This window comes from Sceloporus occidentalis, unplaced genomic scaffold, assembly GCF_023333645.1.
Source record: "Sceloporus occidentalis isolate IW3139 unplaced genomic scaffold, rSceOcc1.0.p SCAF_6, whole genome shotgun sequence".
Classification (NCBI taxonomy): Eukaryota; Metazoa; Chordata; class Lepidosauria; order Squamata; family Phrynosomatidae; genus Sceloporus; species Sceloporus occidentalis.
In genome coordinates, this window is record NW_028316986.1 from 67,496,274 (window position 1) to 67,511,775 (window position 15,502).

The 15,502-nt window shown below is 38.2% G+C and overlaps 1 protein-coding gene across 2 annotated transcripts in view; it reads left to right on the forward strand.

The window, feature by feature from the left end:
- EGLN1 (egl-9 family hypoxia inducible factor 1) overlaps nucleotides 1–14,026 on the forward strand; it is a 44,353-nt gene extending 30,327 nt beyond the window's left edge. Inside the window, exons 2-5 of one of the 2 annotated variants that reach the window (XM_089529930.1) lie at nucleotides 1,025–1,144; nucleotides 5,595–5,731; nucleotides 7,968–8,035; nucleotides 11,446–14,026. In XM_089529930.1, the coding sequence (XP_089386056.1) occupies nucleotides 1,025–1,144; nucleotides 5,595–5,731; nucleotides 7,968–8,035; nucleotides 11,446–11,510 (390 nt within the window). In that variant the 3' untranslated portion in view covers nucleotides 11,511–14,026. The remainder of the gene's footprint in view (nucleotides 1–1,024; nucleotides 1,145–5,594; nucleotides 5,732–7,967; nucleotides 8,036–11,445) is intronic. The other variant, XM_089529931.1, reaches the window with a different exon arrangement.
- The last annotated feature ends 1,476 nt before the right edge of the window (nucleotides 14,027–15,502 follow it).

Consider the following 15,502-nt stretch of genomic DNA (forward strand, 5'->3'; position numbering starts at 1 on the left):
CCCTGACAACCCCTATGTGTCTCCAGCACCTGGGTCAGAGATGTGGGAAATCTTTCAGAAAGGCGTTTGCTTTTATTGACTTTTATTGGTTTTTGGGTTTTTTGGTTTTTTGCACAAGATTGAGAGAGTAGATGACAAATCTGGCAAGTGGATTTTTTTTTTTTTTTTTTTTTTTTTGGGGACTGATCAATGATTTGGGAGTCCCAACCCCCATGAATTTATCTAATCCCCTTAAAATCTGTCCAAGTTAGCATCTGTCATTACATCTTGTGACACTAAGTCACAAGTATAATTACTTGGTGAATTTCACAGCCACGATATATTTTATCCACACCATTCTAATTAATTTGTATCATATAGCAACTTGACAACTATTCACTCCTAACTCTGGGTCATCTTAAAACACCAGTCCAAGTACAGATCCCTGGGAAAACCATATCCCATTGTGAGAAATTATCATTTATTCCTATTCTCTGCTTCATGTTCTTTAACTGGTTTTCAGTCCACAAAAAGACTGCTCATTTTATCCCATGATTATCAAATTGCTCTTAGTTAGGAATTTTTGGAAGTCCAAATAAAAATATCTAGTGATTCACCCCTATCTGTACATGTATTGATGCTTCGTTAGTGAGGTGGTACTTACTTTTGCAGAAGCTACAGTATGTTGATGCTTAAGTACCCAGATTTGCCTGAGTTTTCCCCACTCTTCCCATCATCACCCCAATATCTTATTTCCAATACCCCTGAGCGTTCATGTTGGTTTGCTCTCCACCTTGCTACTTATATGACCTATGCTAGCTTTGTTCCCTCACCTGCCTGCTCTCCCTTTTCCATCCTTCCCACTCTTTTTTGTCACTGTACTTTCTCGCCATCCTGGTGTTTATCAGCTTTTCCATCTTCTAATTTTTCAAAACAGATTAAAAAAATCATTGTAGTAAAGATAGGTAGGGATTTAGAAACTTCCTTTCAGAGATGGAGAGGAAAAGTCACTTTATTTTCATGTGTCTTGATCTTTTGATTGCAGGCAATGGTGGCTTGCTATCCAGGCAATGGGACAGGATACGTGCGCCATGTTGATAATCCAAATGGAGATGGAAGATGTGTCACATGTATATATTACCTTAATAAAGATTGGGATGCCAAGGTAATTTCTGCTTCAGAGAGGGTTTTGCATGCTTGATCAGACAATGATTTTTGAAGTCATTCAAATAAATATATGTTTAGTTACTAAAGAATAATGTATACAGTTTCTTTCATGCCTTCTGAAGAGACTCTTTTGAAAATATATGGTAAACACATACTACGAGCTCATAGCAAATTGTTGGTCTCCACAGGATCTCATTGTAGTGTTTGGATTGCAGACTTCCTGTTTATGTTTTTTATCTAGGATCCAAATATATATTTACTCAAGTATTATGTTAATATAAAGACATGCAGATCTCACTCACTTCGCTGCAGTCTTTTTATGCACTTCTAGTAAATATTTGAATCTCAGATTACATTTTATAATAATAAAAATCCATGTACCTCTCGTGCCATAAAAGTTGTGAAGTGGCTCATGTGTCCATGTGGAAAAATATTCTTGGTTCAATGTTTAAATTATAGGGCACTTTCAAACAAATCGCTTCCAACTGCTGTAGTCAAACATATATTGTATAGATCATTTTCACTATTGTTTTCTACAGGGGAAGAAAGTCAGAATTGAATTTTAAGCCTATTAATTTGACATTTCTTTGTTTTAACCTTGGTTTCTTCTTTCTGTTTTCAGTGAGTCACACATATAGGTTGTTCTGCACCTGTGCAGAGATTCTCAGAAAATTCTTAATTTATGCCAAGCACATTTTGATGATGTGTCTATAATCTTATTATTACCCTTAGTTACTTTTCATCTGCTGCATTATTATCAGTATGTCAGGAATGTCTCCAGTAGTGTTTCCTTCATTCTTCCTCAATAATAATAATAATAATAATAATAATAATAATAATAATAATAATAATAATTTTATTTCTATCCCGCTTTTTGCCAGGCAATCAAAGCGGCGTACAACAGGTTAAAATACATCCATATATACATAATGCCCCCCTTAAAACAAGATTAAACAACGTAAGATTAAAAACTACATATTAAAACTGACTACGCTAAATAAAAATCATCATGGGCAGAGTTCACTGGATGGAAAGTCTTATTTGTGGCCGAGCATTTTATTCCGGGAAGGCTTGCTGGAAGAGATCCGTCTTAATGGCCTTTTTAAAGCTCTCTAGATCAGTAATTTGACGGATCTCATCCGGCAGAGCATTCCATAAGTTGGGAGCAACTGCAGAGAATGGCCTCTGGAAGGTCACCGTCAACCTGGTCTTTAAGGGCTGTAATAAATTCCTCCCAGTATTTTGGCTTTTGCCTGTTTGTCATCCTGTAATGTACAGAGTTAACAGTGGTTGATCCCCTGTTAGAAAGAGTTCACAAATCTCTGGGCTTCTCTAGACAGTGTCCAATTCATAGCCATATAGTATAGGGGGAGATCTTTGACTCTTCCCCCCCAGCACTGACTTCTCAAGACTGTTCACTGTAACTTTTCCCACTGAACTTGTGTAGTTTGTGATCCTCTCCCTTGCCATCAGGGTCCCTGTTGGTTCATCCTATCTAGGTGCTGATCAGAGTCTTGGAGATGACGTCCCTTGTCCTTGATTTTGACTTTTGTTGTCTAACTATGGATCTGAGTGGTCATACTAGCATCATTTCTGGCACTCTCCATCTCAGAACCCTTTTCCCATCCACCTGTCACGTTTCAGATATAGTGGGTTCCCTTTGGACATTTCCCTACACAGCATAATGCTTATCATCACCGTGCTAGCAATGTTATGAAGAACGTATGCAAACTCCCTATCCTCTGCCAAGCCCACAATGGAATTGTCAACCCCCTTTGGCCACAGTCTTGAAACGACTGATTAAGAACTGTCTGCCTCTTGCACAACCTTTGGGTTCAACAGCAGTGATTTTGGTGGCAGTTTTGTCCTTATCAATCCCAGTGTTGCACTCACCTCCAACAGTGCACAGTTTACCCCTGATATTTACTCCTCAGGAGTCTCTCACGAGACCTACACCATTGGATGCTAATTCACCACCACATTCTACACATCTTTCAAATCCACCGATAGCTGTGTCTGTGGAATAGTGCTAATCTTCTTTAACCATGATTTTTAACTCCAAACTCATCAAGACAAGTGTGCCTATGTCAAAGCATATTGAATCTGAAGATGATGATTATTGCTTTCACCAAGTGCCCAAGTTAGAGGCAGGAATCCTGTCTCCTTTAGAGGACTTCTTGACTTGCTCAGAGGACCTTCTGCTTTACTCAGAACAACTGCTCAAGAGTGGCAGAGGTCCTTAATACTGAAATGAAAATGTCCCCATGCACTTTCCCCATTTCCCTTGGGAATGTGGATCGTAGTGAAATGAGCCCATTGTGTTTTAATCACCAGTGCTGCAGCTCACATCACTACTGTGGTTGGCTTGAGGATGCTGTTGCGGCCTCCCATCTCATCCAGACTTTATGCAGAATGATGAGAAAGTGTGTCACTCAGATTTTCAGACACCACATAGAGAATTTGACTAGAAAAGAAAAATTCAAAGAAGTGATTGACATTCTTGTGGCATCTAAAAATGACCCACAAGAAAATCATGCTTGTATAAGTGGAGAGCATTTCTGAGGTTTCTGGATACTCAGAACTCTCATGTTTCAGATATGAAAATGGAGGATAGTCTTAGTTTCTAGCAACTTTAATAATAATAATTTAAAAAAAAGATTGAGCCTCTCTTCTATCAACGTCTGCCTGGAAGCAATCACAGCTCTTTTTCTTACAATCAGAAGAACAGTTCATGGTGCACCCATCCACAAGTGAAGGTTTTCCTCAAGAATTATGGTGATCTCTGTCCACCCTGTCCATCTTTAGTGCCAATGTTGATCTTCCAAGGTTTCCTCACAGGTCTAATGGGGAAGCCCTTTAAACCCATTGCAACTTCTGCTTTACACTCTGAAAACTACCATCTTAGTGACGATCATGTCAGCTAGAAGAGCAAGTGAGTTGACAGCTTTCCATTGCAACACTCTCTTCCCCCATTTTGGCCTGGTGTTTTTATGACCTATCATTTTCCTGCCTTAAGTACTGTCTCAGTTTCACTTGTCTCAGGAAGTAGTATTGCCAGTTTTCTTTCACAATCTCCCCAAATCCATTGAATTGGTATGGGATTCTTTAGATGTGCAGAAGGTTGTCTCATTTTGTGTAAATAGGACAAAGAGTTTCTAGTCCTCCAACGGGTTCTTTATATAGTATTGAAGCCCTCAGAAATGGGTACCTCCCTCTTCCCCAATGTATTTCAAATTGGGCTATCACCAACATTAGCATGTGTAATAGCCAAAGAACCCACTGCCTTCTTCAGTCAGGAGCAATTATGCAAGAGGTATGGCTGCATCTATAATGCTTCTTTCTAATGTTCCACTGGTAGACATTTGTAAAACAGCAACTCAGACACAACCCTTCATATTCATTAAGTCTTGCAGTCTCGATGTCAGGGACCACAGAGAGGCTACATTTGAGAAATTTATTTCTTCATCTGTATGCTAGTAACAACCACCCTACTCCAGATCAGATCACTTTGCTGTTCACTCATATGTGTGGATCACCGAAACCATTAGGAAGGACAGGTTACTTACCTGTAACTTGGTTCTTGGAATGGTAGTCTGTGAGCTCACGCAGTCTCTGCTCATCTCCATAATACTGTCATCTGTCTCTCTTCATTCATATTTTTATTATGTGCTGAAGCATATGGTAAAAGTAGGCAATGAATGGGAACTGAGGAAAAGAGCATACACACTGTGGACAAGGCACAGTTATTTTGCTGAGCTCTAGAAATTTCCAGTAGGCTCTGCACAAATGCAGAACAAGCCATATCTGTCAGCTCATGAATGACCATTCAAAGAACCACAGTTATATATAAGCAAACTGTCCTTCTAAATTTTAATCCTAAAGATTATGAGGTTACTAAGAAAGGGAAGTGAAAATACTACAGTTACTTGTCACACAACAAATATAAGTTACACAGTAGAACTGTCAGATTTTTGAACTGTTTGTGCAGTTTTACTTGCTAGTTAATAATGTTAGTGCAGATATTTTGATTAAAATGTATATGCATGAACAACTTAAACCCCATCATCACTACCTAGACCTTTTGCTTCTTTAAAAAAAACACATGTTTTTGATATTTCAGAAATTCATATTATGAGTATTGAATCAGTAAACATGCATTAAAACACAGCTGTTAAAATATCCTGCAAAAATGTGAGAAAAATAAATGTTGTAATAATAACTTCTGTCCTTACTAACTAATTTTGTAAGAGCCAGTAAAAGAACTTTCAACACAGATTATTTTACCTATGGTTGTTCTTCTTTCAATCTTTATAAAAAGGAAAGCTTATTGGCTGCTTTTTAGTTAACCTAGAAGTTCTTAGATTAAGGGAAGCTGTTTGTAGTGCTGTTAATTCCTTAAAACTGTTTATAGCAACTGTTAATGTGAAGTGCTGTTCTTGTTTTTAAAGGTAAGTGGAGGTATTCTTCGAATATTTCCAGAAGGCAAAGCCCAGTTTGCTGACATTGAACCTAAATTTGATAGACTGCTGTTTTTCTGGTCTGACCGCCGCAACCCTCATGAAGTGCAGCCTGCATTTGCTACACGGTAAGATGAATGAATGTTTGCATGTAGACTTGTACATTTACAAAATAGGTGGGAACTAAAAACCTGTCAATGCTGTCCTGTAATTTTTTTTTTACAAAAATAGATTAATTCTTCTTTGGAAAGTAATGAGTAAACAAGGCCTCAATAGTTCCCCTGCTTATTCAGAATGTATAACTTATGCTTATCCAGCCTTGGGAGTGGGAGGGCAAACTTAGATTGATCAGCATCATGCTGCACTGGAGTTAGTTATAAACCAATAAAAGCCATTTTTTTTACTCACTGTATTAGATATATCAAACTAGGAAAAGTAAGTTCATGTTACTATGTGTTGTTGTAACTTGTTTTTGCCTCAGGACAATTGAATCCCAGCACACTTAGTGTTTCATGTCAAAAACATTTAAATTCAGTATATACAGTGAATGAAGATGAAGGGATTGATCAGGGAGGCAAGTCACTAAATATGGAAATGTTGGCATACATGTTTGGCTTTGATTTTGTAAGATTGAAAGGGGGAATAAAATACTTGAATGTTTAAGATCTTGTTATTGCTAATGTGAATTTCCTTAGTGTATGCATTGGAAGCTGTATTTGAAACCATTGTGAACACATTTTTGGTTAACCACAGCTTTAAAAAAATGAACTGGCTTTTAAAAAAATCCTGTATATGTGCATGTGGGTGCTAGTAAAGAAAATAATGTCTTATGTGACTCTTGAAATCAGTGCTTACAATCTAGTGCTTGATTGTAAATATAAGAATCTAGCTTGAGTCTTCTAGGATAGATCACATGAAATCAACACATAAGTAAATAACTGATTAATAGATCTACTCCAGTTTGGGACTAATGATAAGACACTTGACACATTTATTACTACAGCAGATTAGAAATGTCCAATTTTCTGAATAATTGGTTCTCAGTGTTGACAGGTAATTGTTTTGATACGGAACAAATGTTAAAATTTGTTATCGGATCGTATTCTGTTCATGTGAATAGTGGTGTCATTTGCTTTGCTTATAGCATGTACATACACAGTCCTACATGTAACATTACATTTCCTCAGTCTACCCTTCCAGTTGGACTGGCTTTATTAGGATCTTCTATTCATTTTATTTTCGGTTAGGCTCTGGTCAGTCTTGCCTATAATGATAAGTGTCTCCTAATGAGTAAAACCATGAGTTCCACTTCACTGAGTCTATTATCCTCTCATTCGACAGGTATAGTGGTACTCCTGCGGGGGTCTGTATGTTATAGCTGGATCTGGTAAAACAAACTATCTTGAACTTGCAAATGTTTTTACATGAGCTCATGCACATGTTTTTTGTAATGTTTCTATTGGCATTTAATGTAAATACGTTTTGTATCATGGCAGTGCTGGCCAATACCAGATCTGTGATCTTTAAAGTCCATTTTAAAAAATCATTTATGCTTTAATGGTGGCTTGAAGAGGATCTCATAAAAATCATGCACAATCATGATGATCCTTTTTTGATTTACTAAATCTCATTAGCCACATAGTCCTGTGACAGTCATTTTGGAATTTTCCCCACAAGACTTTTGAATCTTTGAAAATCTGCACATGGAGCTAAAAAGGTTGTGGACTCATGATATATTATCAACAAGAGACTCATTCTGCAAACTAGTAATTTATCAGTCATTTATAGAACTTCTTGCAAACTAGCCAGTTCTTGGCTGAGAAATGCTTCTGGTTAGCTATATTACTTACAAGGGAAAAATTGTAAAATACAGTCGGCCTTCTCCTTACATGGGAGATCCATTCCGGATCCCCCTGCATAATGTGCTCGAGCCCCATAAGAAATAATGGGGCACGTGCATGTGGCAGCACAGTACGTGTGTGCCAAAGGCACATGCACTATTGTTCTCCCTGCGTGGCTTCCGCATAAGCTGGAAACCGCGTAAAATGCATCTGCATGTGGCACGGGCGCACTATACTCTTTGTCTTTTGAAATGTTTTTCCTGGGCATACTTCCACACTGTTGAGATATGAGCTATTGGCCTGGCCAGCTGGTAGAAATGTTATTGCAGGGGGAGAGGTTTTGGAAGTGCCATGGGAGGTCATTACAGAAGCCCTGATGCCCACTAGCACCATGTAGGAGAAGGTAGCAGCATACAGAATGAGAAGTGGTTTGGGCATAATCGTTTGTCAAATGTCCCTGAAAAAATATTTCAGTGACTTTGTGTTTAATAGTATATTCCTGCGTTGTCTCGTTCTTTTAAAGGTACGCAATAACAGTGTGGTATTTTGATGCAGATGAACGAGCCCGTGCTAAAGAAAAATACTTAACAGGTAACTAATTTCCCTATGTTCACACTTTTGTTCTCTTCTTAATAGAAGAAACTATTTCTTACCATGCACGCATAAGAATGTAACATTCAACAGCACCTGCTGAGTACAGTGACCATTACAGCTGCACTTAATAAATGATCTTCTATGTTTAGCAGTGAAATACAGATAGCTTTAATTTCATTATATCTTGTAACTCACCCCAATGGCTCAAGCTCTTTCTTGTTCCCTTATTATCACCAGAACCTAGTGCAGTCAGAGAACAATATGTTGAAATATATGATCTAGAACAAATTAAGGAACAAGTCTGTTGAAATGTACCCTTTATTTAGCATTAACAGTCAAATCATGTCAACCAAGGAAACGAGAGTTATGAGAAACGTATTACAAATGGACTATTGCAAAGATAGACACTTCTATGGATAATGGGATGCATTTCACCTGGCAAGGTCCCACAACACTCACAGCATCATTATATCTTGGTTGCATAGTGACAGTAAACCTGTGTTTTCCTTTAAGAACAAATCGTGTGGTTAGTACATGTACATTGTTTTAAAAATGGAAATGTATTCAGCAGAATCCTGTCTTTTTAAAGAGTGGGATACGCTCTGTGCATTTTGTTTTTAAAGAAAAATGGCAGCCTCCACCACCACCCTCTTTTTTTCTCCCTTGGATGCGAGAATTTGGCACCATGGCAGTATCAATGGATAGCAGAGAAATTCCTATTTATTATTTGATTTCTATCCTGCCTTTCTCTCAGCATGGGACTGAAGATAGTGTACATCATTTGATAACAAAGTACAATTTAAAAAAACCTCTTAATACTAAAGTTGAAACACAGTTAACTTTAATTTAAAAAACACAAATTAAAACCACAAGTTGGGAATAGCATTTAAAAAAAGACTTTTAAAATATAATAAAATACAAATACTATACCACCACCACTAAAAGCTAAAAACAAAAACAAAAAAGTAGAACTGCAAGCAGCCCACTGAGTGCATGTTATCTACTTCTGGATTAGACTTATCTAAGATAACTTGATAAACATGAAAAATTGGTTTCAACTGATCTTTGTTATATAAAATTACTACCTTAATAATCCTGCAAGTTACATACCTGCTTCTTCTTCACTCCATGCTATCTCCTGTAGCACCTACCCTCTCCAAAATCTGAGAATCCATTGGGCTAGATGAGGGGTGGGCAGTTATGGTCCTCCAGATGTTGCCAAATTTTAAATTCCATGATCCTTTAGTATTGGCTGGCGGTGATCTAGTCCACCAACATTTGGTGGGCCACAGTCGCCCATCCATGAGTTACTGTTATAATAGAGAAAGTGCAGAATGCACTGCATTGACCGCAGGGTTCCACTGTGCACATTGACAGAACCAACATTATAACAATAATAATAAAAATTTATACTCTGCCTCTCTCAGTGGATCGAGGGGGCTTACATATATAAAACATATAACATAATATTCATAAAATAATAAATAACATAAAATTAAACCCCTCTATCCCCTTATCCAGTGATGGCGAACCTTTTATAGACCGAGTGCCCAAACTGCAACCCAGACCCCACTTATTTATTGGTAAGTGCCACGTCCCTCTGGCTTTCTAGTAATAAACTGTGGCAAACTCTGTGCTAGGGTGACAGCATGTGTGCCCACAGAGAGGGCTCTTGGCACGCGTGCCATAGGTTCACCACCACTGCGCATTATCCAACCCAACCCATAAACTTACATATTACACAATTCACATAATAACAACATTAAAATCTTTAAAATCTAAAAACCATTAAAACATTTGTGAGAGGGCTTCATGGGGTATGATAAGGGTGATCCACAATATTAAATTCTAGGACATAGGTGCAGTATGGTCAGTCAGGGAAGGTGGTGGCCATCAGAAGAGATCTGTCTTGACTGCCTTTTTAAACCTGTCAAGATTCGTAATTTGACAGATCTCTTCTGACAGGCCATTCCATAAGTTAGGAGTGGCCGATGAGAAAGTCCATTGGGTAACCATAGCCAGCCTTGTTTTAGTAGGCTGTAATAGGTTCTTTCCAGAGGACCTGAGCATGCGGGCCACTTCTAGCTCCCAACCATCTGGATGTTGTTACATAATTTGATAGCTGCTCCCAAGGTTCACACTGCTCCCATGGTTGCCACTGAAATCCAGAGGCAACTCCAGCAACTTTATGTAATGTAGGAAGGTGGCAGAATGCTCTCCTGTTGCCTGGCGCCCCACAGGCTGGCATGGCAGTGTCTCCTTCCTTTCTCTTATTGAAGGTTAGAAATACTGAGGGGTTGGGTTAGGTTGAGTTGAAGTTCAGCATTGGTGGCAGCAGAAACCACGAAAACAGCCATTTACATTTACCATTCCTGTTTTAGTATATTGTTCTCTTAATTGTGGTATTAATAAATAAATAAATTTGCTTTTTACCATTCAGACTAAAAGCAAATTTGTTAGTCAAAAGAAAAACTTAGAATTTATTAGGTCAGCTAAAAGCCACAAAGTACTGTGCGAGCTTTCAAGTTCTCCAGACCTGTTCATGAAATAAGATGTCATAGCCCAGTGGGGGGAGTGGTTGAGGTTTAAGCCAAGGAGGCTGTATCTGGTTGGAGTTTTAAAATGAAAAGTCAAAAAAGGCTTTAGATGTTCCGATTAGGCTGTTCCATGAATTGAGATGGTATCTGGGGCTCTCCCAAGAAGTACTGGGAAGGAGAAAAGAAAGAGGGAGAAAGGGTTCTTGGTTGATTAGTTTTGGAGAACTTGAAATCTTCCAAAATATTTTGTGGCTTTTCAGTTGGATCATAAAATGGTATTACTCTTAAATCTAATGTTCATACACATTAAGCTTCTTGTCAAATCACAGCACCAGTTGAGAAATTAGCTAGTTTGTAAGGGTAAAAATCAGAGTTAACCAATTGGGGGGAATAAGGATAAGAGGAAATTGGACAAGATAGCATCTTCTGTTCAGCCAACAGAAAAGCTCAACTGCATTAAGGCTTTCATAAGAGGCTTTTGCTAAATTCCTTATTTAATGTACGTTTTCTGTTGCAACAATTAAGGTGGTAATGACAGTTTTAGAAGATACTACCCTGGGCATCTAAAATCTTGAAGATATTGAGATGTTGTTCTGTTAACCCCTAGAATATTCATGTGTTTAATTTAAATAAAAAGTGTCCTCATTCTCTCAAAAGTATGTGTTGTATCATATTTAGAAGTCCTAAAACAATGGTTCCCAAACTTTGATCCTCCAGTTTTTTGGGCTCCAAGCAATTTGGCTAACATACAGGAATTCTGGGAGCTGAAGTCCAAGACATCCAGAGGACCAAAGTTTGGGAACCATTGCCCTGGAACATGCATTTAATGTAATCTTTCCCTATTTAATAATCTCCCCCTTTTTTTTTCAGGTGAAAAGGGTGTGAGGGTTGAGCTCAACAAACCTTCTGATTCAAATGGGAAAGACCTTCTATAAAGCCTTTGATCTAGCAATTCCTTGGCTCTTCTCCCTGCTCCCAAACAGTCCTTGGCACTGTCTATAACTTTTGAATGTGAATAATAAGATAAAGGAAAATCAACGCCAAATCAACACTTGGAATAAATAAATAATAGGTTTCAGTGTTGCATCAAATGGATTTTGTAATTGCTGAAGCATTGTACTACATGATTGTGACTTCAGTTCTGTGACTGCTTATATGAAGATAAGCATTGAGAAGAAACAGCTTACACATGAAGTGCCCTACATAGAAGATTTTGATCATTCATATTTTGCCATTCAGTCATCCAGCTCAATGTTACTCATCTCCCTCTTTTTTTAAAAAAAGGAAAGTGGTAAAGATCTGAATTTTTTAATTTTATTATTTTGAATAACCAGGTTCAACTGATCAAAATTAAGCAAAACAAAACATTATTCCACAGAATACCATTTATATGGGGTTTTTTTTTTAAATTGCTATTCACACTGTTACCTTACCATGTAAAACCTAATTTAAATAAGAATTGCCAGTAACTGATGATCACTTTGTCTTTTCATTTAAAATCCAAAAAGGAGCACTTTAATTACCATCTGAACCCAATTGTTTTTATTTTCATATCTTACACTAATTTGAACATTTTAAAAAGATTGCTGCTGTATTGTGTTCTCTGAAACTTTTTAAAAACTGAAACAGATGCCTATCTCGCTGTCAATTACTTTGTTAAATTTGTGGTTTTATATGTTGAATGCAGAGAGCAAGCATTCTGTATCTTGTCTCATTTGGGTTTTCTAAGTGATTGGCTTGCACTAAGTGGACTTGACGCTATCCGTACTGTCCTTGCTATTGAAAACCATGGGTACAATCCATTGGGAATTTCATCTGTGAAAGTCACTTGATAGAAGTGAAAATCAAGAATTCATTTCAAGAATGCAGCTGTGCTTTTGGGCAACTCCTGCTGCTTTTAGTGGGGCTTGTATAGATGAATTATCAAGTGGACAATACCCATAAGTACCATCAGATCCCTTTAATACAAGGGCTTTTCTAGGCTTTTAGATATACCAACAAACACCCTTTCTACTACCTTGGTGGGAGTTCTCTGTTTTGACTCTTTTTACAAAAACGTTACTTTCTTCCACTATAAGGCAATGCAACTTAAAAACAGAGATGATGTGTTCTCTTAAAGCAGTAGTATTCCTTCTCATTTGCAGTTTAGCCAATTGATCTTACATAATGTCAAGGCTGTATTCAGTGCATTAAGACTGAAGTGCATCACTACAGCCTTAATAATCTAAAGGTTTTCATACTGCTGAGAAAGTTTAACATTGGCCTCTGATCAATATGGAGATGTTTTTGACAAGGGAAAATAATTAGTTACTTTAAGATGAAGAAGCAATAAAGTTCCCTCATCCAAGCATTTTGAAATACTTGTTTGGAAGGGATGGGTGTGTGCTCAAGAGTAACGCCTGAAGGGAAGCTTCAATTCTACCAGCCTTAGAAACATGAGCCTCCCTACATAATGTTCCATCACCTGTCCCTTAATTCCCTCACTCAAGCAGAACAATGTGAGTGTACAGAAATATTTCTGCATGTACAACTTGGACAATTTTAGCATCTGTATAGTTTGTATTATTAGAGACCTTTTCTATGGAAAGCTCAGTAATTTTTATTAAAAATAAGCTTACTATTCATGTAAAACATGAAAAAGGCGTGTGTTTAGTGACAACTGATAGAAGAGGGAAATTCAGTATTGTGATAGCATAATAGGGGAACTTGTGACAAGAGTTTTTGGGGTTTTTTTGTCCCTTCCCTCACCCCTGCAAAAAGAAGCTGTCAAAACTTTTAAGAGTTTGATTTTTCTCTTCATCCTGGTAAATCAGAAGAAAACATCTCTACTGTAAGTGCCTCTGCAAGCCTGACCAAGGAGTGTAAATCTTCTTTTCTGTCTGGTCTGCAGTGCAATGCACTGTTTTAGGCCTAAAGAACACCATTTCTAACTTTTAACTGCTTTTGTATTATGTTTAATATGTTAGAAATGCACAACATAAGCCTTTACATTTTTGTTTGTCCCTCTGTTCAAAGTATCAATGTCTTACATTTGTGCTTGCTGGGAGATTTATATGTGCTTAAATCTCTTAATTTGTTATTTACAAAAGATCACCGAACTGGGTCTTATAACAACTGTTCAGAAAACCGCTCGTGTCAGTTAAGTCTCCAGCCTTGGGTATCACCAAGCAGGAACCTACCTGTTGCAGACTATTTTTAAACTGTCTTATGCCTGTATGTGTGTTTAGTCCTGGTTAAAGATAAAGCTTCATAATGCTATCTTTATTTCATGACATTAGCCAGCTGTAAAACACAAGACTTTTATCTAGCAGGCAAAGAAATTTCAGGATTCATTTGCAGATTTCCTATGAAGTCATGTAACTTTTGAAAAACAGTGTTCATTACTGAAAGAGCTCTCAAGTTGCTTGTAAAGCTAATCTAATTAAAAGATGTATAAAGGTTCTTGAAACAATGTGGTGGTTATTTTTAATTATGTAACTTTTTTAAAGCCTACTCCACAGTACTAATTAGTAATCTGATAATATGTGTGTGTCTGTTTTTAGCAATCAGTGATATTGCAGCTGCAGTCAAGCGTCTTCTGTTAGCTTCATTTGTAAATCCTGTTTTTAATTATCTGGCTGTGATTGGTTTTTAAAGGAAAAAAGCTGAAGGCATGGGGCTGTGTGGGAGATGACTGCTAGTAACTTTACTGTCTGCTTTCACAATAACAACAGTGTCCATGCCATTGCCACTGTGCATCCCTGATGTCCTGTATCCTTCCTCTGTCATCCCTGTAGTATTGCATGTTAGCATATGCTTCGTGCTAGGTCTGTACATTTCTTTCTTCCTTCTACCTTTCTTTCTTATCTCTTACTCTGCTCATCTTTTTAAATCCCTCTATCCACATCCATTCCCTTTCTTATCTCTTTTGTCTTCTGCCAATCCACTCCTCTTTTTTCCATCTCATCATTCAGTTTCCTTGCCATGATGCATGCTGCACCACTAGGTAGTGTGCTTCAGGCAGCTTTTCTCTGCTCCTTCCTATCTCTCATATTGCTTGCTGCTCTTCATGCTTTGTGTCATTGCCACCACTGCACAGGTTGTGCTAAAGAATAGGGATGGGGGAGGCAATGAAAGAGGGCAGAAGAAGACATAGCAAACGAAAATGCTATCTACTACATCATTTAAGGGGAAAAAACATTCTAAACAACATGTTGACTGGGGAAAAGGTGTACAACATTCTGACTTAAGGTTTTGTTTTACAAAAAATGGAGGTAACATCAGTGCATTGGTTCTGCTGTGTGTGTGTGTTTGTGTGTGTGTGTGTGCCTTCAGGTGGCCTGTCAGCTTATGGCAATCCCATTAATTTCATAAAGTTTTCTTAGCAAGGAGTGCTCAGGTGATTTTGCCAGTTCCTTCCTCTGAAATGTAGCCATCTCCCATCCAAGTATTACCCATAGCCGATCCTGCCTAGCTCCCAAGATCAGATGGGATCTGTTGCCTTTAAGGCTGTGGAGGGGACGGTGCCCCTTCCTCCAGAAGCAAAGTGCCACTCCATGCGGCTGGAAGGCCCCCCCCCCCAGCATCTCCTCCTCACCCCAGACTTGGGTGAGTGTGTGTGTGTTGTGTGCCTTCAAGTCGTTTCTGGCAACCCTATCATGGGGTTTCCTTGGTAAGTTTCGTCAGAGGGGGGTTTGCCATTGCCATCCTCTGAGGCTGAGAGACTGTTATTTACCCAAGGTTACCTGGTGGATTTCTGTGGTGTCATGGGGAATTGAATCCTGATCTCCCAGAGGACTAGTTACAACAAACTTGTTACAGGATTTTCTTAGCAAGATTTGTTCAGAGGGGTTTGCCATTGCCTTCTGAGGCTGAGGGAGTGTGATTTTCTCAAGGTTACCTGGTGGGTTTCTGTTTCAAACCACTACATTACGCTGGCTCTTGTCAG